This window comes from Quercus lobata, chromosome 6 (genome assembly GCF_001633185.2).
Source record: "Quercus lobata isolate SW786 chromosome 6, ValleyOak3.0 Primary Assembly, whole genome shotgun sequence".
In the NCBI taxonomy this organism is placed as follows: domain Eukaryota; kingdom Viridiplantae; phylum Streptophyta; class Magnoliopsida; order Fagales; family Fagaceae; genus Quercus; species Quercus lobata.
Genome location: NC_044909.1, coordinates 51,465,937 through 51,489,647, shown reverse-complemented (window position 1 = coordinate 51,489,647; position 23,711 = coordinate 51,465,937). Strand labels below are relative to the sequence as shown.

The following is a 23,711-nucleotide window of genomic DNA, read 5'->3' as shown; positions in this document are numbered from 1 at the left end:
TAAACAGTCCCCAGATAATATTTCTTGCTCATTACATTTTTATTTTTATTTTTAGAGTCATTGATTGCTCTTTAACAACTTGAATATTTTTCTTGGGGGGAAGAAAAAATTGTGAGAACGTGAATAACTGAGTATTTTATTTGGCGAAGAAATGAATAACTGAATATTCAATAAAACGCCCGCGGTTTCGACCCCACTTTCGCACGACTTGACTTTCACCAACGTAAGCGTAGACCAAACCAAACACCGGCCCCCAGCTCTCGATAGCTCTCTTTTCTCTCTCCCTCAAAGACTATTTCTATGCCATCTTCTTGGTTTTGTTCTGATGAGAACGTGTCAACCTTCTTTCCCTACATAAACTAAAAAACTCTTCACAGTGCTAGATCATTCATGCTTTAGCTTTATTAATAGACCAAGTCTGGTTTTCTCTCTGAAAAGACTTCAAGCTAAGCAATGGCTTTGGCTTGGACCAGTACAGCTTCTTCATATTCATTGACTTCCGGATCATACATACTACTGTTATTGTTACTCCTGGGATTGAATTCCGGGATCTGTCACGGGTTGGGGTCATTTGAATTCGACATTCACCACCGGTTCTCCGATCCGGTTAAGCAAATTCTGGGCTTTGAGGGGCTTCCAAAGAAAGGGAGCGTGGAGTACTATGTTGCTATGGCTCACCGAGACAGCATAATCCGGGGCCGTCACCTCGCCGCCAGTAACAACCAGTCACCGGCGCCGCTCACTTTCGCCAATGGAAACGACACCCTCCTCATCAACAATTTGGGAAGGTATGATCCTTAAAAGTCACTCCTTTTTCCTTAATTGGAGTTCTTCCTGTTCCTTTTATATATACTAACTTTTTTTTTTCTTCTAAATGGTACTGTTGATATTTCAGTTTGTATTACGCTAATGTTTCTGTGGGGACACCAAGTATATCATATTTGGTAGCATTAGACACAGGCAGTGATTTGTTCTGGCTACCATGCGATTGTAACAACACAACTTGCGTGCCCAGCTTAAAGACAACATCTGGACAGGTATGTTATTTATTATATATAACTCATTTGCTTGGACTCATGGATTTCTAAACTTAGAATTATATTTTTACTTCAAGTGCTCCTATATATCTGGAATTATTATTGTGTTATTATGATATTTTTTTCCTTAAACAAATTATATATGTATTTATATTTGCATTAGAAAGAATGACAAGCAATGAAGTTAAAACATATAAAACAAATGTAAAGTTAAAAATAAATAACATACATACAGGACAAATAGAAAAATCCAATATTTCTTCATATAAATGTCTAAGATGTCAAGAAATAGAAGTTTAGTGGCATAACTTGTTCTCTTTAAATAGGAGAATCAAATTAAGTTTAAAAATCTTCACTTCCCTATTGTACTATGAAATTTAAAAATTAAAATTAAAATTAAAAAATTAAATTTAAAAAAGAAAAAAAAAAAGTCTAAGGTATTGGCTTTAAATGGAACGGTTTGTTGAGATTTTCAATATTGTGATTAGGCTTCTAAGTTCTAAGGTATTGGCTTTATTAAATCTGGTTAATATTGTTGGTAAAATTTTAAGACATTGTCGTTTTATAATTAGAAAAGCCGATGATTGAGTCAGAAGAGGTTCTAATTAATTGAGGCATGGAGATCAACTTCTCTCCAACATATAACAACCTAAGTTTATTTCCTTATTATTATAGGCGTAAGTTTTTTACTGAAATAATAACGTCCCACTAGAACTTTTCTAACCCGTGAAACTCACACCTTTTCGAATTCAGTCAACCAAATTTTTACCAAAATCAAATTTTCATTTATTCATTTTAATAACAAAATGCAGCAACAATTAATCTTTTTGTCAAGCAGGACGTAAAGTTGAACATCTACAGTCCTAATGCATCATCAACAAGCAAAAAGGTTTCCTGCAACAGCAGTAACTTATGCGATCCAAATCAGTGTCCTTCAACTAATAGTGATTGTGCATATAGTGTTGAGTATCTTTCAAACAACACGTCAACTTCTGGGATCTTGGTAGAGGATGTGTTGCACTTAATTACAGATGATGATCAATTAAAAGCTGTTGACATTCCAATCACCCTTGGGTAGGTTATTTTTCGTTGCTTTCCTAGCTACCAAAATCTTTGGAAGAAATATTGTTTCAAGTGAACATCATACTAACTGTATATCATAAGCAATATCATTATAATAATAAAAAAAATATTAAATAATTGTTAGTTAAAATGAAAAAATTATGTAAATAGGCATGGTTGATACTTTGGAAAATATCGATCGTTTGGATGATAAATTTGGAGTTCAGTATGGATCTTTTCCTCTTCAAATAGGTGCAATCATTTGTGATGGTGTGTTTTATTGCCTCAAGCATATTGAAACACCCGAAGGAAGGTAGGTGTTATAATCCTAATGTCTCACGTGGTTTAAATATAAGTTTAATCATGTGTTTATAAGTTCTTGAGTATCCTCCCATTGCATGCTAGTTTTTATGGGTGAGTTTTACCTATGAGTTCCTAATAGTAGATTATGCTTGGGATTATCATGATATCAAACACTTATAGGGGACTAGTTTTATTACTAGAAAAAAAAAATAATAATAATAATGTCTTAAGTATGGTCATACAAATCTTTTTAAAAAATTACCATAATTTGTGGGCTAGCATTACTTTTTCATTGATAATTTGATAATTGAAGGTGGAGGGATTTGATTCATTGAAGTTGCTTCTTATTAATACCCCATGGTCAAATAATTTCAGCAAATTTTCATTAATTTGTATCCAGCAAAAAAAAAAAAAAAAAAAATTCATTCATCTGTGTCTTAACATTGAGATCTATACCTTTCATTTTGTTTCAGGTGTGGTAAAAATGAGACTGGTATTTTGCTACAGGGATTTGCACCAAATGGTCTACTCGGGCTTGGTCTTGATAATATATCTGTTCCAAGCACCATAGCAAGAAAGGCGCAAGGTCCAAATTCTTTTTCCATGTGTTTTGGATCTGATGGGATTGGGAGAATAAATTTTGGAGATAATGGCACCTCAGACCAAAAAGAAACATCATTCACCGTTGAGCCCTCATCGTAAGTTGTCACTTCTTAACATTGTAAATGTCAATGGCAAAATTATTTAGTTTAACAAGAAGACCATCTTTGACTTGAACCTCATGCTGCTCGCACTAATTTTTCCCTTGTAAACTCGTTACCAGTCCATCCTACAACATTAGCATCACTCAAACAAATGTTGGAGTGAATGTTTCTAAAATGGAGTTCAGTGCAATTTTTGATTCTGGTACATCGTTTACACAACTAAGGGACCCAATTTATACATTTATTTCTAAAACTGTAAGTAATTTCAACGATAGCTTTTAGTTTTATATATCATTGGAACTTCATCTTATGGCAAATGAATGAATGTGATTTATGTTACTTTGCAGTTCAATTCCCACGTCACAGAAAAGCGACATTCATCCAATTCCACAATTCCTTTTGAATATTGTTATGACTTGAGGTATTTGGGGAAAACCTATTCTTATTTTGTATTGGTTTTCTCTTTTCAACTCTGAACCACTAATTAGCTCCACTTTAATTGTAGTGCAAATCAAACCTCATATATGATCCCTATAATGAATCTGACAATGAAAGGTGGAGAACAATATTATCTCACTAATCCAACAGAAGTGTTCTTTACAAAGGTGTGTTGTCGTACTTATTAGTGCTGAATTTAAGATCTTATTCTTGCCTATGTTATGCTGAAAATTGATGTTGTGATCTCCAGGGTGGATATGTCTATTGTCTAGCTCTTCGCAAAAGTACAAATATAAACATCATAGGACGTAAGTATATATTTATCAATGACTATCCTTATTATAAACCAGTTTGTCTTGATAAAAGTGCATTCATTCCTTTATAAGGAGATCAGACGCTGAGAAAACAGTTAAAGTTTGGATGCTTTACTTTATTTGCAACTTTATTGATTATGAATTATGAAGTTGATGAAAAGCAATAAAGTATTGGAATTTTCTTTTTTGGGAGAACAATATTACATAATTTCTAGATTGATGAATGTGATTTCTTGGGGTGGGTAAATTGCAACTTTTTAGTGAATAGGTCAGAACTACATATATATTTCAATCATCTTGTGTCCTATTTTTATTAAAATTTCTAAATCATTACTATATTAACCCTTCTAATTAAGTGATCTCGTCCTTGTTAAACCAACATTTCCAAAATATGGCTAAAAAACATTGTGCCAAGAATCCTATTGGCTGTCTCTAACTTGAAAATTATAAAGTTTATACAGTAAGACGTTATCGATGGGAGGTTTAAACAGCAAGAAGCTAGTCATGGTTGGCTCCAGTCTATGTTTTAAATAAGACTTTCGCATGTGCAGAAGAAACCGCAAACATGATTTTCATATAATCATTGCACATAGAACAAGCCAATATTGTCAACTTCTATTTTGGGAAAACCAACACCCGGACTTTGATGGTCCCTTATATCATTTAGCTATTATGTGTCCTAAAATGTTTAAATTTAGAAATTTCTACTTACAATATGGTTTTATTTATTTTATCCAGAAAACTTCATGACTGGTTATCGCATAGTTTTCAATCGAGATAAGATGATCATAGGTTGGAAGCCATCTAACTGTGAGTTAATTCAACTTTTTCTTTATATTGAATTTCAATATGCGAGTCAATTTTTTCTTTCTCCTATTAAATTCTTTATGACCATAAAGAGACATGGTGCCCGCAGGTTACAATGATTCAAATTCGAACACTTTACCTATCAGCCCATCACACTCTCCTACTGCTTCACCTAGCAGTCCATCAGTCTCTCCTGCTCTTGCTCCCAATCCACAAGCCAAAGTTCCATCTAGTCATTCACCCAAGTTGAAGGCTTTTACTTGCACAATCATGATGATTTTTGTTTCATTCTTAGCAATTGTTTGATATCTTTTTATTTGGCGAGACTTTCTCGACCCTAGTATCATTATTTGTATTGAATTTAAAAGTTAACCCAAAAAAAATTGGAACCATCAATAGCTTGCTAATTTTCTTGCCATATGAGTCCATTTGGACTAAATGTTTATAATATCTACAATCATTTTTTTGTATAAATTTTTGAATATGTCAATATATAGTATTGTTCAGTTTTGTTAATTGAGTGTGTTTTTGAAATCAACCTATTTAGCTTTTTACTAATTACTTTTTGTTGAACTAAAACATATTTGTACTTCGAAAAAAATTGAAAAAAATAAACAAATAAACTGGTGGCAAACATTTCCAGATCCAATCCAAACAGGTTTGGCCCAAGAAACACACTTACACCACTGAAGAATTCGAACACCCGCGGTCTTGACCTCACTCTCATCTACAAGCGTCAACCTGTCACACCCAACACTCGATAGCTCTCTGTTTCCCTCAACGACTATACTATCCCCTATTTTCTTGGTCTTCCTCGAGTGAGAACATGTCACCTTCCTCTCCCTATTTATGAATTAATAGAGTGTTTGGTATATATACTTAAAAACTGAAAATACACATTCCTCTCCCTATTTATGAATTAAGAGAGTATTTGGTATATACACTTAAAAATTGAAAATATGTATTTGAAAATATATATAAAAATACGTTATGGGTAAAAAAGTGAATAGAAATACATGTAATTTATTTAAAAATTGAAAACATATATTTGAATAGGTGTACCAAACAGACTTAATATTTCCAAATTACTTGGTCATTTCATGCCTAAACTTTCGGAGACCAAGTCAGCTTTTTTCTCTGCCAAAAAAAAGAAAAAAAAAAATCAAGCTAAGCAATGTCTTGGGCTATGAACAGTACAACTTGTTCATATTAATTGACGTGCGGTGCATAGATACTACTGTTTTTTTTACTGTTGGGAATGAGTTCTGGGAGCTGTTACGGGTTGGGTTCATTTGGGTTCGACATTCACCACTGGTTCTCGGATCCGGTTAAGCAAATTCTGGGTTTTGATGGGCTTCCAGAGAAAAGAAGCAGAGTACTATGCTGCTATGGCTCACCTTGCCGCCAGTAACAACCAGTTGCGGCTGCCGCTCACTTTCGCTAATGGAAATGACAAATTCTTCCTCGTCAATTTGAGAAGGTATTAAAGTTTTTTTTTTTTTTACTAGTATTTTATAAGTAAAAATGTAATTTACTATATAATTTTGCCCAAAAACTATTTTAGTTATTTGAGTTTGAAGTTTGTCAATTCAGTCAAGTAACTTTAAATTTGAAAATAGTCATTTTAATATGTAACTTTAATCTGTAACTTTTTTTTTATATGATTAATTAATCCTTTAAGTTGGATATTTTGGGTAGAATTTTTGGACTAAAATGAATCTTTAAAAGACTAAAATGATTGACTTTAAACTTAAAGAAGTAAAAAGATTTTTGGGCAAAGTTACCGAATTAAAATGACAAACTTCGTACTTAAATTACTATAATGATTTTTGAGTAACATTAGTGGATATAATTTATATTTTTACATATTTTATATTAGTTACTATATATGTTGTGGAGTCTCTTTGTTAGAATCTAGGAAGTATGGACACTTTTTTTGGAGTGTCCATGCATCTTAGGTTAGAGCTATAATTATCTAAAATTTTACAACTGAACGTGTTCTCTGGCGTGATTCTTATTTAGTATTAATAGAGTGGGAAATATGCTCTCATTGGATAAATACTAATTAGTACTATTTTATTTTCTAGGTGACCAAATAGCTTCGTTTCAAGAGATCTTTCTATTCCTTTTCTACTAACCTTTTTTAAATGGTCTCTTTGTTAGAGTCTAGGAAGTATGGACACTTTTTTTGGAGTGTCGTACCGGTCGTAAAGATGTCCATGCATCTTAGGTTAGATTTATACTTACCTAAAATTTTACAGCCGAACGTGTTCTCTAGCATACTTCTTATTTAGTATTAATAGAGCAGGAAATATGCTCTTACTGGATAGATAACAATTAGTACTATTTTATTTTCTTGGTGACCAAACAACTTCGTTCTAGGAGTTCTTCGTGTTCCTTTTCTACTAACTTTTTTTAAAATGGTTTTGATATTTCAGTTTGTATTATGCTAACGTTTCTGTGGGGACGCCAAGTTTATATTTTTGGTAGCGCTAGACACAGGCAGTAAATTTGAAAAAAAAAATTAACAATTGTGAGGGGGATGAGGGAAATTGCACCAGGTGCAATCCATAGGATATTACACCCAATCCAAATCCTTGATTTTATGAGCTTGACCTCACTGAGATTAAAAAAAAAATTCCACTGGACCAGCTCAGCTCCAAGGACCAGGTTTTATGGACAAGACCAGATCGGCATGATTCAAAGTGAAGTCTGCTTACAAATTATGTGCTAAAGGAGATAATTGTGCAGCTGGAGAAGGAAATTCCAATTATACATAGATAAATCGGGCAGTGTAGAAAAGAATCTGGAACCTTAAAATTCCTAATAGTTTGGGCCATTAGGGCCATAATATATCTAACACAAATGAAAGAAGATCTTTTTTTTTCCAGTCTCTAATAGTAGGAGAAATGGAGTCTTTGACTTGCAGCGAAATAATGGAACGGGCAATAATGGTATCATGGTTCATTTAGACGGCAAGAAATTAATAAGTTGTATCATGAAGGATTCCAGTTGCATCAGTCTCAAATCCAAGTTGCGCGGCTTGAACTATTCTTAATAGCTATTAGGAAGTCTTCAAGGTTAGACTTTTGGCACAACTTGCAGTGCAAGGAACCCAGTAAACAACTAGGGTTGAAGATTATGCTTTTTTTTATCTTTGGATTAAGTTTAATTGTATATGTTGTTTATCTGGCACACATGCAATTTAAGATGTGCTGCCAAGAGTGTCATGATACAATTGTATACCCCTATTTTATTAACAAAGTTTTCTAACATTCAAAGTAAAAAAATTTAGGGGAAAAAAAATTCATTGATGGACCATTGATAGATATCAATTTCATAGTTTTAAAAGATCATAAATGATGAACATAATACTGACTTTCTATGTAAAAACATTGTAAACTAAATTTTGGCATTGTAATGACTAGCTACATTCATTCGAATTTGATTTGGTTTGTGTGCACAATTATATAAGACGACCTCTCTCCTACCTAACCTATACATGCATGCATACGGGAAACCAATAAATAAGCAAATATAGAAGTCAACTACGTACTTTAGCATTATCTATCTAAATTTTCTACTACGCTAGGTTTTGAAATCCGGACCGTTTATTGAACCATAAAAGGAAGAGGTTCAAGGTTTTTAAAGTCGAACCGAGGTTGAACTGGGGTCGACCGTGATGACGTCATAATTAATTTAATAATTATTTAAATATAAATAAATATATTAAATTTGTAAATATTAGCAAAATTTACTAAAAATATCTTAAAAATTGAAACAATATACATAAAATAGTACATTATAAGGTTAATAAAAAATGGTACAACATAAATAAGCATAAAAAGAAATTTTTATAATAATCCTTTAAGAAATCATTTCAATTAACTAAAAACGACTTTTAAAATAAATTCATAAATTGCATAGGTATTATTCTTAAATAAAAATTTAATTTAGTAATAATTAATATGTTGAGAAAGATGACATAGAAGTTTAGAAACTATAAATCATGTAAATTTATTATAAATTTAATAATATTGCATATTAGCTCCCAAGAAGAGCACTTGGTCCATTGGTCATGGCTTCAGTCTTGCTTACAAGGCAAGGAAGTCAATACCATTCCGGGGGGTGTTTCGTTTTAGTCATAAAAACGAAATATTTCGGTACCAGTTAATACTGGTGTACCGTTTTGGGATTACCGCTAATTTGATATGTTTATATATGTTAAGTTAAATCCCTATGATTTGTAAAAGAAATTTAAATTTAGAAATAAAAATTTCACTTAATATGTTAAGCTTAAGTTAAAGTGTGAGCTAATTAGTAATATTAGGCCATTGATGTATTTACTATTTAGTTGATGATAATAATAATAATAATAATAATAATAATAATAATAATTAATGTCTTTTTCTACTTGCCATTGGAAATTTCTAAGAGCAATTACATCAGCTTGGACATAATTGTGCAAAATGGAAAAAGTGACTAATTTTACACAATTTGAACAAAAAAACACCCACACTAGCTTGTGCATAATTGTGCGTTTATTCTGTTCGCACTTTTTTTTTCTCTCTCTTCTCCATGCACAACGAACTTAGTGACTTTCCTCTCCTCATCTTCTTTTTCCTCAGATGCACACAAACACACCCACACCCACACACAAACACATCCACACAGACAAATCAACACACAAACACACCCACACACAAACAAACCCACACAAACAAACCAATAGAGAGATAGATTGAAACTTGACTGGAACGATCGGTGCTTGTGGGTGAGAGTGGTGATATTGGAGAGGAGTGTTGAAAAGTGTGAGGCTTAACGGAGCGGGAGAAAAGGCCATTGATGGCGAGTGATCTGGGTCGATGGGTTGAGAAAAAGACCCGAGAGGTTGGATCGGTAAGAGGGTTGTGGAGCTTGGTTCGTGGATCGGCCAGTGAAGAAGTCCAGTCAGCATGGTTCGTGGATCGGCCGGTTGGGTTGGTTGTTTTTGAGAAAGAATGAGAGAAGGTAGAAAAGAGAGAGAGAGAAGCAAATCAGAAAAAAATGGACAGAGAGAGAGAGAGAGCACGCGTATTGTATGTAAAGGCAGATGAGAAAAATAATAAAAAAAATTGAGAAGAAAGAATATTTTATTGAAATATCTTGTAAAATAGATAAACTGATGTGAATGTTTTGTAAAAATGATAGTGTAAAATAGAAAAAAGTAGGTTTTAATGTAAAATAAACGGAATCTTATGCACAAACTAATGTAATTTCTCTAAAGTTTTAAAAAGATTTTAATTAAAAAATAAAAGTTTTTACAAATTTGAATTATCAAGTTCACATGGGTTAGTGTCCTATCAGAGGCACACTACCCAAACTTCAAGTTTAAAGGCCATAAAAGTTACACATGTCCTCCGACAAAATAAAATTTAAAAAGCTCTTACTTGAGTCTATCGTCCATAACCATAAGATAAAGTAAGAAATAGAAAAGAGGGAAGAAGTTTGGCTTTTGGGACTCTGCGCGAAGAAGAAGAAGATTAGGAGGACTAGCTGAGAGGTTGAACGGAAAAATAGAGTCACTACTAGAACATCATGTCGACAGTGAGGATCTGAGCTATCTGGTTTTTTATTCTTATCCACTGACATCATTTATTTTGGTTTTTTTTTTTTTTTAATACCAGCCAATTTTTATTTTTTGGCCAGAATCTAATATATTTCCCGTTATGGCCGATACAATCCGGTATGCCCTGGTATTTGGAGCGGTAAGAAACAACCATGTTTGGGTATCGGTTTAGGTGCCGGTACGGTAAATACCGACGGTACGACTGGTACAGTACGATATAAACTTCCCTGTTACAAGGTGTGAGAGCTCAGGTTCGGATCTTGACAACCGCATTTTTCTTTAATTTTTCCCTATTCTATGACTGGTTGAACCGGCCTACAGGTCGTCCGGTTTTTCTGGTTGAACCTCGGTTCGTCCGGTTCTCTCAGATCTTATGTATTCCCGATTTTTTATGCTTAAAAAACCGGATTTTAATCCAGTTTCCAGTTTTTTCGGTCGGATCGTCCGGTCCGGGTTTCAAAACCTTACTCTTTCGTAAGTTCTAGCATTCTGGCCAGTTCGATTCTTTGGTTTAATAATGTGTATATATATTTCAATTATACTCCAGATAATTCTATGTGATGTTATACTTATGCCACTCTATTTTTTTCATCAAAAATAATATTTTGACTAATCAACCATAATAATATATTATCTTCTTATACCTTCTATATTTGCAAAAGATCAAGGGGATCGAAGATCGATAACTACTTAATTGTAAAATATTTAAATTTCAAGTTTTTTCAACTTTAAAAATTATATATAAAACTTAAGTTTGTGAATAAGATATATAGTAAATATATAATACCTGATTAACACGAAATTTGGAGTGGCCAAAATTTTAAAATGTTAATCGTATAGATTGAAAGTTATGGATTAGAATAATATTGGAATGGGTTGCATCAATTGTAATTTAATTCAAGTCAAAGCTATTATAACTCTTTACCTACATAAATTTTTATATTATTTTAATATATAATTTCAACCTGGAATGGGTTGCATCGATGTAATTCAACAGTTGATTAAATACTTATTCAATAAAAAATCATGGCATAACATTGAACTGAATTGTGATTATATATCCTGATTTTATTTTTTATACCCATACTAACATTTATTTCGTGCCACAGTATTTTTTGGCAAAGACTCTACTCTTTTGAAGAACTTCTTACAAGTGATTTAGATTTGTAAGGGTAAAACACTTGATCTTCATTTTTAGAGCATTAGAAAATCCAAAAAAAAGGGTATACATCATTTCATGAGAATGATCTTTGTACGTCCAAATTCCACTAACTCTTATTGATAACATCATTTTGTGATAATTGTATTCAACATTCTCAGTTTTTATTCCACACGTCATTTTGTGACGTACTCTAGCGTTCCAAGAAACCTACATTTCAACGCAAGAAGGGATATGAGCTGGTCTTTGCACTTACGTATACGTGAAAGTGCAAATAATACATAAATAAGTTTACGCCCGAATATTGGAATTATCTCTTAAAAAATAAAATTAAATAATCTGTAGAGACATTTTCACCCCTCTTTCTAACTTAATTTATCATAATAATTATGCAAGTTAGAGATTTTTCCTAGGTGAAAGTTGAGATTCAATTAGTCTTTGAGTAAACTAGGATTGTTGGTTCCCATAATCTAGCTTGCGAATAGGGCTGTAAACAAGCTGAGCTTTATCAAGTAGTGCATGTTCAAACTTGGCTTGTTATGAAAATTCAAAAGCTCAAACTTGGCTAGAGTTTGTGACAAGCTTAAAAATAGTGTTTGAACTTAAGCTTGTGGGAAAGCCAAAAAGTTTGAGTTTGGCTTGATTAATTAGTCAAGCCAAGCTCAAGCTTAATATCAACTTCAAACTTGAGCTCAAGTCGAGCTTTGAGCCTGAGATCTAAAAAAATTACATTATTAAATGCTTAAATGTCTAAAATTAAGAAGAACAAAAAAATTGTATACTCACTTTATCATACATCTAGTCCTACTTATGATTAGCCAATATTCAAATTAAAATTTTACATAATTAAATTCATTCATTCATCAATCCTTGTTTATAGTTGTTAAAGACATATTTTATGTAATTGGCTAATTCTTTGACAAAACAATCCCAAAAAATAAACAATCTGTTAGCAGTTGTAATAATAAATAATCCCCAGAAAATATTTCTTGCTCGTTACAACTTCTTTTGTTTTTTTTTTTTTTTAATAGAATCATTGCTCTTTAACAACTTGAATGTTTTTCTTGGCGGTGAATAACTGAGTATTTTATTTGGCGAAGAAAAGAATAAATGAATATTTAATAAAACACCCGCGGTTTCGACCTCACACTCACCAACTTAAGCGACGACCAAACCAAACACTACCCCCAGCTCTCGATATCTCTCTCTCTTCTCTCTCACTCAACGACTATTTCTATGCCACTTCTTGGTTTTGTTCTGATGAGAAAGTGTCAACTTTCTATCCCTACATAAACTAAAACTCTTCATAGTACTCAATCATTCATGCTTTAGCTTTTTAGTAGAGCAAGTCTGGTTTTCTCCTTGAAAAGACTTCAAACTAAAGCAATGGCTTTGGCTTGGACCAGTACAACTTGTTCATATTCATTGACTTCCGGATCATACATACTGCTGGTATTGTTACTACTGGGATTGAATTCCAGGAGCTGTTACGGGTTGGGATCATTTGGATTCGACATTCACCACCGGTTCTCGGATCCAGTTAAGCAAATTCTGGGCTTTGATGGGCTTCCAGAGAAAGGGAGCGTGGAGTACTATGTTGCTATGGCTCACCGAGACAGCATAATCCGGGGCCGCCACCTCGCTGCCAGTAACAACCAGTCGCCGGCGCCGCTCACTTTCGCCAATGGAAACGGCACCCTCCTCATCAACAGTTTGGGATAGTATGATCCTTAAGAGTCACTCCTTTTTCTTTCCTTTTTTTTCTTCCTTGGAGTTCTTGTTCCTTTTCTTCTAACTTTGTTTCTTCAAAATGGTGTTGATATTTTCAGTTTGTATTATGCCAATGTTTCTGTGGGGACACCAAGTGTATCATTTTTGGTAGCATTAGACACAGGCAGTGATTTGTTCTGGCTACCATGCGATTGTAACAACAGCACTTGCGTAACCAGCTTACCAACATCATCTGGACAGGTATGTTATTTATTATCTATATATAACTTATTTGCTTGGACTCATGGATTTCTAATCTTTGAATTATATTTTTACTTCAAGTACTCCTATCTGGAATCATTTATTGTGTAATTGTGATATCTTTTTCTTCCAAAAACTTTATATATATATATATATATTGCATTACAAAGGATATGACAACCAAAGAAGTTAAAAAATAAATAAATTACATAGAGGACAATTAGAAAAATCCAATATTTCTTAATATACAAAGTCTAAGATGTCAAGAAATAGTAGTTTAGTGGCATAACTTGCTCTCTTTAAATAGGAGAATCAAATCTCCACTTCCCCATTGTACTATGAATTTTTTTTTAAAAAAAGGTCTAAGGTATTGGCTTTAAATGGAACGGTTTGTTGAGATTTTCAATATTGTGTGATTAGGCTTCTAAGTTCTAAGGTTTTAGCTTTATTAAATCTAGTTAAAATTGTTGGTAAAAATATAAGACATTAGTCGTTTTATAATTACAAAAGTCAATTATTTAGTCAGAAGAGGTTCTAATTGAGGCATGGAGATCATGTACTCTTTGAGAAGATTTAAGCCATATGCAGTGCTCAAAATCAAAAACCAATAACACAAACCTTTCTCTTCAACTTCTCTCCACCAAGATATAACAACCTAATTGTTTGACAAAGCCTAATCATCATACCTCTACCTCTTCCATGTTCGTGGAATTGACCCATTTCTTGCATCCAACACTAAAAGCCCTATAAAACCATCAATTATAAATTAAATTAGATTATTTCCTTATTAATATGTGAATAGGTTACTTACTGAAACAATAACTTCCCACTAGAACTTAATTAACCCGTGAAACTCATACCTTTTTTAATTCAGTCAACCAATTTTTTACCAAAATCAAAATTTCATTTATTCATTTTAATATCAAAATGCACCAACAATTAATCTTTTTGCCAAGCAGGTAGTAAACTTCAACATCTACAGTCCTAATGCATCATCAACAAGCAATAAAGTTTCTTGCAACAGCAGTATATATTGCGATCCAAATCAATGTCCTTCAACTAATAGCGATTGTGCATATAGCGCTGTGTATCTTTCAAACAACACGTCAACATCTGGGATCTTGGTAGAGGATGTTTTGCACTTAATTACAGATGATGATCAATCAAAAGTTGTAGATGCTCCAATCACTTTAGGGTAGGTTATTTTTCATTGCTTTCCTAGCTACCAAAATCTTTGGAAGAAATATTGTTTCAAGTGAACATCATACTAATTATATATCATAAGCAATATCATTTCACTACCAAAAAAAAAAAAACTGGTTCTATAGTAGTGTTTTTTTCCCAGGGATTTTAAAAACCGCCACTATAGAAGACCAAATACAGCACTTTTAGGAATTGCCACAATAGGTAGTTTAACGCAGGCATTTTCCAAACCACCGCTATAGGTACTGTACTATAGCACTTTAGGAAACTACCACAATATATTAAAAAATTGTTAGTTAAAATGATAAAATTATGGAATAGCTGATATTTTTGTAAATATCAATCATTTGGATGATAAATTTAGAGTTTGGTATGCCGCTTTTCCTCTTCAAATAAGTGTAATCTTTGGTGAGGGTTATCAAAGTGTTTTATTGCCTCAGGCTTACTGAAACACCTTAAGGGAGGTAGGTTATGCTCAGGATTATCATGATATCAAACACTTTTAGAGGGCTGGTGATATTACTAGAAAAAAAAAAATTAATGTCTTTAGTATGGACACTAAAAAAAATCATCCAGCATTACTTTTTCTTTGATAATTAGGGGTGAGGGGATCTGGTCATTGAAATTGCTTCTTGTGTGTAACCCTTGTGATCTAACCCTTTCATTTTGTTTCAGTTGTGGTAAAAATGAGACTGGTATTTTTCTGAATGGACTTGTACCAAACGGTCTACTTGGGCTTGATCTTGGTAATATATCTGTTCCTAGCACCATAGCAAGAAAAGGGCTAGGTCCAAATTCTTTTTCCATGTGTTTTGGATCTGATGGGATTGGGAGAATAAATTTTGGAGATAATGGCACCTCGGAACAAAAAGAAACATCATTCACTGTTGAACCCTCACTGTAAGTTGTCATATCTTAACATTGTAAATGTCAATGGCAAAATTATTTAGTTTAATAAGAAGACTATCTTTGACTAGAACCTCATGCTGCTTGCACTAATTTTTTTCCTTGTAAACTTGTTACCAGTCCAACTTATAACATTAGCATCACTCAAATAAATGTTGGAGTGAATGTTTCTAAGATGGAGCTCACTGCAATCTTTGACTCTGGTACATCATTTACACAACTAAAGGACCCAGTTTATACATTTATTTCTAAAACTGTAAGTAATTTCAATGATAGCTTTTAGTTTTATATATCATTGGAACTTCATCTTATGGCAAATTAATTTATGTGATTTATGTTACTTTGCAGTTCAATTCCCAGATCACAGAAAAGCGACATTCATCCAATTCCCAAATTCCTTTTGAATATTGTTATGAATTGAGGTATTTGGGGAAAACCTATTCTTATTTTGTACTGGCTTTCCCTTTTCAACTCTGTACCACTAATTAGCTCCACTTTAATTGTAGTGCAAATCAAACCTCGTATATGTTCCCTACAATGAATCTGACAATGAAAGGTGGAGAACAGTATTATCTCACTAATCCAATAGAAGTGTTCTCTACAAAGGTGTGTTGTCGCACTTATTAGTGCTTTAAGATCTTATTCTTGTCTATGTTATGCTGAAAATTGATGTTATGGTCTCCAGGGTGGATATGTCTATTGCCTAGCTCTTCTCAAAAGTACAGATATAAACATCATAGGACGTAAGTATTTATCAATAGCTATCCTTATTAGTAACCAGTTGGTCTCGATAAAAGTTTCATTTTCATGTTTTTTGTCATTTTGAAATTTTGTCTTTGTGCATTCATTCCTTCTTAAGGAGACTATCAGACACTGTGAAAACAATTAAAGTTTGGATGCTCTACATAACCTTACTTTATTTGCAACTTTATTTATTATGAATTATGAAGTTGATAAAAAGCAATAAAGTATTTGAATTTTCTTTTTCTTTTTTGGGAGAACAATATTACATAATTTCTAGATTGATGAATGTGATTTCTTGGGGTGGGTAAATTGCAACTTTTTGGTGAACATGTCAGATCTACATATTTCAATCATCTTGTGTCCAATTAATATTAAAATTTCTAAATCATTACTATATTAACCCTTTTAATTAAGTGATCTCATCCTTGTTAAACCAACATTCCCACAATATGGCTAAAAAACATTATGCCAAGAATCCTATCAGCTGTCTCTAACTTAAAAATTATAAGGTTTATATAGTAAGACATTATCAATGGGAGGTTTAAACAACAGGAAGCTAATCATGGTTGGCTCCACTCTATGTTTTAAATCAGAGTTTAGCATGTGCAAAAGAAACCGCAAACATGGTTTTCATATAATCATTGCATCATAGAACAAGCCAATATTATCAACTTCTATTTTGGGAAAACCAACACCTGGACTTTCATGGTCCCTCATGTCATTTAGTTGTGTGTCCTAAGAGCATCCACAGCAGTAGAGCTATATTTTTAGTTATTTGGCACCACAAAAAAGTTATTTTGTCTATTTTACCTACTCACATGCTGTAGCAATGGATCTATTTTAGTTTTCAACACAATAAAATAATATAAATATCATAATAAAATAATATATCTACTACAATAAAATAATACATCCCACTAAAAAAAAAAAACCACAAATATTCAAACCAGCAATGTGAACACAAATTTTTTGTTTTAACCTTTGAGCTACAGTGCACAGCTAAAAATAGCTGTGCACTGTAGCTGAGAAGCCAAATTTTTTGGCTATAGCTCCATTGTTGCAGCTCCAAATAGCTTTTTAGTGGTGCTAAAAATATCTTTTTAGCTTTTTAACACCACAACTACAAGTGCTCTTGTGTTTAAGTGTCCGTTTGGAACAAGCTCAAAATTTCAGCTTATTTGCAATTTTAGCTTATTTTTGCTACTATTCATAAGCCTCACTGTACTTTTTGGTACTATTCATAGGTCTCACTATACTATTTAATTAACTTTTACCTTTATCTATAGTACTTTCAGCAAAAAAATTTCAATTTTAACTAAATAAGTTCTTCCCAAACAGACACTAATATATTGAGAAATTTCTACTTACAATATGGTTTTATTTATTTCATCCAGAAAACTTCATGACTGGTTATCGGATAGTTTTCAATCGTGATAAGATGATCTTAGGTTGGAAGCCATCTAACTGTGAGTTAATTCAACTTTTTCTTTATATTTAATTTCAATATGCGAGTCAAGTTTTTCTTCTCCTATTGAATTCTTTATGACCATAAAGAGACATGGTGCCCACAGGTTACAATGATTCAAATTCAAACACTTCACCTATCAGCTCATCACACTCTTCTACTACTTCACCTAGCAGTCCATCACTCTCTCCTGCAGCCTCTCCTGCTCTTGTCGTCAATCCAAAAGCCAAAGCTCCATCTAGTCATTCACCCAAGTTGAAGGCTTTTACCTGCACAATCATGATGATTTTTGTTTCATTCTTGGCTATTGTTTGATTATCTTTTTATTTGGCGAGACTTTCTCGACCCTTGTATCATTATTTGTATTGAATTTAATAGTTAACTCAAAAGAAATTGGAACCATCGACAGCTTGCTAATTTTCTTGGCATTTGAGTCTGTTTGGACTAAATGTTTGAAAATTTTATAGTTTCAACAATATTTTTTACGTATAAATTTTGGAGTGTGTCAAATATATAATATTGTTCGATTCTGTTAATTGAATGTGTAGTTTACATCTGCTTATTTATCTTTTTACTAATTACTTTTTGTTGAAAGTATGCTAAATCATATTTGTACTATGAAAAAAATTGAAAAAAAAAAAATAGACTTTAAAAAATTGTACATAGAAGCCAAAAAATAAACAAATAAAATGAAGGCAAACATTTCCAAATCCAACCTAAACAGGTTTGGCCCAAAACCACACTAGCATGGTGAACCCACTTCATCTCTCTAATTTTTCAACTACTCTAGTGTAGGTTCCGGCTTCAATTCTTTACTTTAATAGTAACTAGTCGCTAACCTGTACGATGTACGAGAAAGTTATATTGTACAAAAATTTGAACAATTGTTTGTTTCTTCCTCTTGTACATTAAGATTCCAGTCTCAAAAATTCATATCTTTGATATGAAACATTAAATTATTAAATGAAAAATATTAATCAAACTTAAATTAAAATTAACAAAAACACAACCCATAAACTTAAATTAAATCCAAACACAAACAAATGAAAAAAAAAAATGTCTCATATTAATACAAACAAAGCATAAACTGAGAATTCTAATAAATGGTTTCAAATTAATACAAATAGAGTATAAACTGGGAATTAAACTGTGCATATATAATCTTATTGCTTATTCTGATATTGTAAAATTGTAAACAACTTTTTTAGACATGTTTACACCCATAGCATCTCAAGTAATGACCTATTGACTATACACGTTTATGCCTTTATGGATATAGCACGCACCAAAACTGGTCTTGATATAGGGTTTTAAGGTCCACAAAGTTCCACACAACCAAATTAAACAACATCAACATGCATATGAACTAAATTTTCAACCAACCCAAATAAATTAAGAGAGCAATAAAAAGTTGCAATAAGTTGGAATAGAAAACATAATGAGTTAGGTTAGATTAGAAAAAAATCTTTATTTCGTAAATTAACTTTAACTTTTTTTTAATGAATAACTTTAACTTAACAAAGTCTGCCTTCTTTTGATTTTTATAAACTAATTATTTAGTCAACTTAGAAAGAAAAGAAAAAAAAAAGCATGAACAATAAGTTTAAACAACTAAGCAAATACGATGAGATAAAAAAAAAATAAAACAATTAAACAAATCTCAAAACCAAAGACAAATACATTAATTTACAATAAGCAACACTATCATGTATATTTGATATTTATAACATTCTCTCATGACTTAATAACATGGCAATAGGAAATCTCCATTAAAAAAAGAAAAAAAAGAAAAAAAGAAATCAACTACACGGTAATATAATAATATAAACTTATAATATTATAAACCTATAAACGTAAAGAAATTGACAACCACAAAGTTATTTACTATTTTTTTTTTTTTTTAATGACATTGGTAGACAACTACAAATGAAAATCAGTCATGTTAGGGACATATTTATGTAATTGGCTAATCCTTTGACAAAACGCATTTTACTTGTAATTTGGTAAATCTAGGATGAGTTTAGTACTTCAAAAAACAAGTGTTCATGTTTAGTATTGAAACCATGGAAGTCTAACCAAGAAACAAGTGAAAAAAGTGTTGTTCATTAAAACTCGATAACAATCTCAATAGAAAGACTTCTATCAAGATTTAATGTTGAAACTCGACAAAAGCTTGGCACAAGCTATATCTATTGAGAATTATGAAATCAAAAATTCCAGATCTGAGTACACGCATATCCTTGAGTATTTGTGTAGGGTTTCTTTTCTCACAACCCTAAACATATATAAGGATTATTTTAAGGGCCGCCACACTTAATGCAACGGGATGCAAAATGATTATTCATGCATGTTGTGACCAGAGAAAGTAATTGCCCTAGTTCATCTTTCTCTCTATAGAAGCTACTGCGTCTTTACACCAAGGGTTTTGTGACCAAAAAGCTTTGTGATCTTCATTATTTATGAACTGAAGAACTTTGCAACCAACAATTCTTTTCAAATTGGTGTGTTAGTCACGTACTAGGATCCGTACATCATTAATTAGCGTACTGGGATTCGTGCATTGAACGAAGAGAATGCCGCTATAATACAAGTCCAATTAGGTATTGGATAAGGGTTCAACTGTAAGTTAGTATTAGGTACTGGGATTCTTTTTACTTGTAACCACTTGTTTTGATAATAGAGAATTCTCGAGAGTAGTAACCTTAAATTCACCCAGTAGGGTTTTGCCTCGATGGTTTTCCCCATTTGTAAATAAATCACTCGTGTCAAACTTATTTTCTGCTGCATTTAACTTAGTTGGTGATTTATTTGTGTTACCACACTTATTGCATGTTAAATTAACTTAATTAATTCACTTGGTTAATTAATTAATTAATTTGCCAAATGGGTCAATACATTTTTGGCCTATCAAGTCAAAAGTAGTAAACTACTAAACTTGAAAAGTCTAGTTTAGCATGTTAATCCCGATTTCGAAGATCAAAGCCGGATCCAAAAGTTTGACGAAGATTTGGGGGAAGTAGTTGATAGCATTTGAGAGATATGAAAAGAGAGATTATTTGAGTTTTGGGTTTTGGGGGAAGGAGATGGTAGTGTGAGAGATATGAGAAAGAGAGATTTTTTATTTTTTTTTATTGTGTTTTTGGTTTTTTTTCTAAGTATCGGGTTTTTTTGGGTTTGAAATTGAGTTTGAGTGTGAATTTAAGTTAAACTTGTTAGAGAGATAGAGTTTCACTCCTTATTAAGTTTGGATTAAATAAAAAAAAAATTATTTAAATATTGTGCTAACATGGAAAATTGTGACAACTTCAAATACTTCGGTTTTATATATATATATTCCAATTATACTCCACATAACTCTATGAGAAGATATACTGATAGTTTTTAAACCCCTTAAAAATACAATTGGATTAACCTAGGTAATTAACCAAGTTGTTACTTAGTCCAAATTCCAAATCTAGGTTATCACAATCAAACAATCATATCATGCAAAGCAGCGGAAAGATAAATAATACAATGATATAATCACCCAGGAAACCAAACCGGTACAAACCTGGGGAGAATTTAATCTAGCTATCTTCAAGGTAAACCTGAATCCACTATCAAAGAATCGAAGTTGTTCAACAGGACTTAGATCACTAACATCCTATTGCTACCCACCAGTAGAAACTTTACTGACACGACCACGTACAAGCTCCAAAACCACGAACTCTTTCTTTCTTGGATTCTCTAGCAAGTACAAGCACACTTGCGTGTATTTCTTTGAGTTCTTATGGCAGCAACTGAATGATCATCAAGTTCTTGAACGAATTTCCTTCTTGATAATCCTAAACTTGTGTAAAGGAAAGCTCCTCACAGATCTCACAAGAGATTTACACAAACAGCAATATGAGCAACACTAAAATGTGGTTAGGATTTACCTTATATACCTAAGGCAAAAATACAAAACCCTAAACGTTTTAAATAAACTAAGGCTGAGTTGGAATTCTACAGAAAACGCATTCTGCTCGAATTTCGATTGATTGAGCCTAAACTTCGATCGATCGAACCAAGCCGAAATGCTTTATTAAATCTGCATCAATTTAAATCCAACTTTACATAAATGAACCAACTTTGAGCAAGTCTAAACAAGACTAAACATCTTGTTTTGATCATGGTTTGCCAACAATACACATTAGAGTTCTAAATACATAAGATCCTAATTCTTTAGAACCTAACATATGTTTATACCACTTTTTTTTCATCAAAAATAATATTTTGATGATTCAACTATTAGAATACATTATCTTCTTATACTTTCCATATTTGCAAAAGATCAAGGTGACCAAAGATTAGTTACTACCTAATCATAAAATATTTAAATTTCAAGTTTTTCAACTTTAGAAATCATATATAAAACATAAGTTTGTATATGAGATAATAAATATATTGTAGAGAGGGAAAATTCCCGACCTATCACAAGCTGACACGTCACATTACCAAGTCCACAAAATACAGCCAATTACAGAACACCATGTATTGCTGCTAGGTTTTGCTATCACTATTCAAAAGCCAACAGAAATTTGCCAAGTGTCATGCAAGAGCCAATCACGCATCAGTGCACATGTAAGCGATGACTCAAGCAGCCTCGCACGTGTAAGCGATGACTCAAGCAACCTCGCACGTGTAAGCGATAACTTAAGCGGACCAATCAAGCTGTGACATGTGTCACCAATCAAGCTCCGCCACGTGTCGCTCACCCACCCCAAAACTCCTATAAATAGAAGCCTTCCTGAGACATTTAGGGGACCAGAATTCAGAAGTGAAAAAGCTCTGTGAAGATCAAGCCTCAAAGCCTTCAAGAACTTCAAGAACTTCAACCCCAAAATCGAAGAACATTCGAAGCAGAATCATCCAGATCATCTGCCTAGATCCTAAAGTTCACGGGAATCAAGCCAAAAGTGTCCGAAAACATCAACAACTCACAAATCATTGAAGCTCAACGGATTCAAGCCTCTAAAGCTCCGAAGAACTTCCACCACAAACCTTCGAAGACGAAGAACGCACGAAGAACACGAAGAACGCGAAGAACAAAGGATTTCTAAACAAGCTCATAGTCAGAGATTCATTGTAATTCCGTTTCAGTAATCTTCGATCCATCCATCAACCAAATTGAAGGATATTTTGTGTTCAAGTCAAATCCACATTACCATAAATCTAATCAATAAGTTTTGCAAGGAGATCGAATCAGAGGATCACTCTTTTGTAATTCCAGAGAATTGTACCACACAATCATCAATATAAATTCGCATTTGTGAAACTATTTTACTTGTTTGATTTATTTCAAACTAGAAATTTAGTCGCTTACATATATAATTATCTTATTTACTAGAAATTTGGTGTGGCTCAAATTTTAAAAATGTTAATCCTTTAAATTAAAAGTTATGGATTAGTATAACATTGGAATGGGTTGCATCAAGTGTAACTTGATTCAAGTCAAAGGTAACTCTTTATCACTACAAAAAATTTTATATTATTTTAATAGTTTGAGAATTCAACCTTTAGGTTGTGTTTGTTTCGGGTGAGAATGAAATTTGGAAAATATTTTACACCCTGATTTGTGTTTGAGAGCACATGTAAAACTCAGTCAAATTGAAAATCATTTCCTTTGACCATTAAATTTAGCCCCTTCAACTGTAAAATCATTTACACATTCCATTTACCTTCAAGCCAAGTTTTATGGACTGAAAACCAGAAAAGAGAGAGAGAGAAGCTTGAGAAAGTCACAATCGGAGATCCACCCAAACCCAAATCTGGTCAGATTGCGCCGCCTCATTCCCCTCCACGCGCTAGTAAGTACTCTATTTCCTTTTCTTCCTCTCTTTTCTCTTTTTTTCCTTGGATTTTCTTCTCTCCCTGACCAACCTTAGCTCCCTTGTCTTGCTCAAACCCATCTCCAATTAGCATGCCCAAATCAAGCACTGCATGTAACCGATGCACCCAGCTAAACCCTC

The 23,711-nt window shown here is 32.7% G+C and overlaps 2 protein-coding genes across 2 annotated transcripts; both read left to right on the top strand.

The window, feature by feature from the left end:
- The first annotated feature begins 453 nt into the window (after window positions 1-453).
- LOC115950459 (aspartyl protease family protein 1-like) lies at window positions 454-4,981 on the top strand. The gene is made up of 10 exons (XM_031067652.1): window positions 454-788; window positions 896-1,037; window positions 1,876-2,111; window positions 2,876-3,100; window positions 3,226-3,361; window positions 3,454-3,527; window positions 3,612-3,711; window positions 3,795-3,852; window positions 4,597-4,668; window positions 4,775-4,981. The coding sequence occupies exons 1-10, from the start codon at window positions 454-456 to the stop codon at window positions 4,969-4,971; spliced, it is 1,575 nt and encodes a 524-aa protein (XP_030923512.1). The 3' UTR covers window positions 4,972-4,981.
- Window positions 4,982-12,787: 7,806 nt separating this feature from the next.
- LOC115993550 (aspartyl protease family protein 1-like) lies at window positions 12,788-18,063 on the top strand. The gene is made up of 10 exons (XM_031117491.1): window positions 12,788-13,153; window positions 13,262-13,403; window positions 14,363-14,598; window positions 15,282-15,506; window positions 15,633-15,768; window positions 15,861-15,934; window positions 16,019-16,118; window positions 16,198-16,255; window positions 17,651-17,722; window positions 17,828-18,063. The coding sequence occupies exons 1-10, from the start codon at window positions 12,819-12,821 to the stop codon at window positions 18,034-18,036; spliced, it is 1,587 nt and encodes a 528-aa protein (XP_030973351.1). The 5' UTR covers window positions 12,788-12,818; the 3' UTR covers window positions 18,037-18,063.
- The last annotated feature ends 5,648 nt before the right edge of the window (window positions 18,064-23,711 follow it).

What these genes read in the sequence shown, in the direction of transcription:
- LOC115950459 (XM_031067652.1), top strand. Translation starts at nt 454, where the DNA reads ATGGCTTTGGCTTGGACCAGTACAGCTTCTTCATATTCATTGACTTCC. An exon ending in CTCATCAACAATTTGGGAAG is followed by an intron (nt 789 to 895) that starts GTATGATCCTTA and finishes TTGATATTTCAG; the next exon opens with TTTGTATTACGCTAATGTTT. An exon ending in GAATATTGTTATGACTTGAG is followed by an intron (nt 3,528 to 3,611) that starts GTATTTGGGGAA and finishes CTTTAATTGTAG; the next exon opens with TGCAAATCAAACCTCATATA.
- LOC115993550 (XM_031117491.1), top strand. Translation starts at nt 12,819, where the DNA reads ATGGCTTTGGCTTGGACCAGTACAACTTGTTCATATTCATTGACTTCC. An exon ending in TTCACTGTTGAACCCTCACT is followed by an intron (nt 15,507 to 15,632) that starts GTAAGTTGTCAT and finishes ACTTGTTACCAG; the next exon opens with TCCAACTTATAACATTAGCA. An exon ending in GAATATTGTTATGAATTGAG is followed by an intron (nt 15,935 to 16,018) that starts GTATTTGGGGAA and finishes CTTTAATTGTAG; the next exon opens with TGCAAATCAAACCTCGTATA.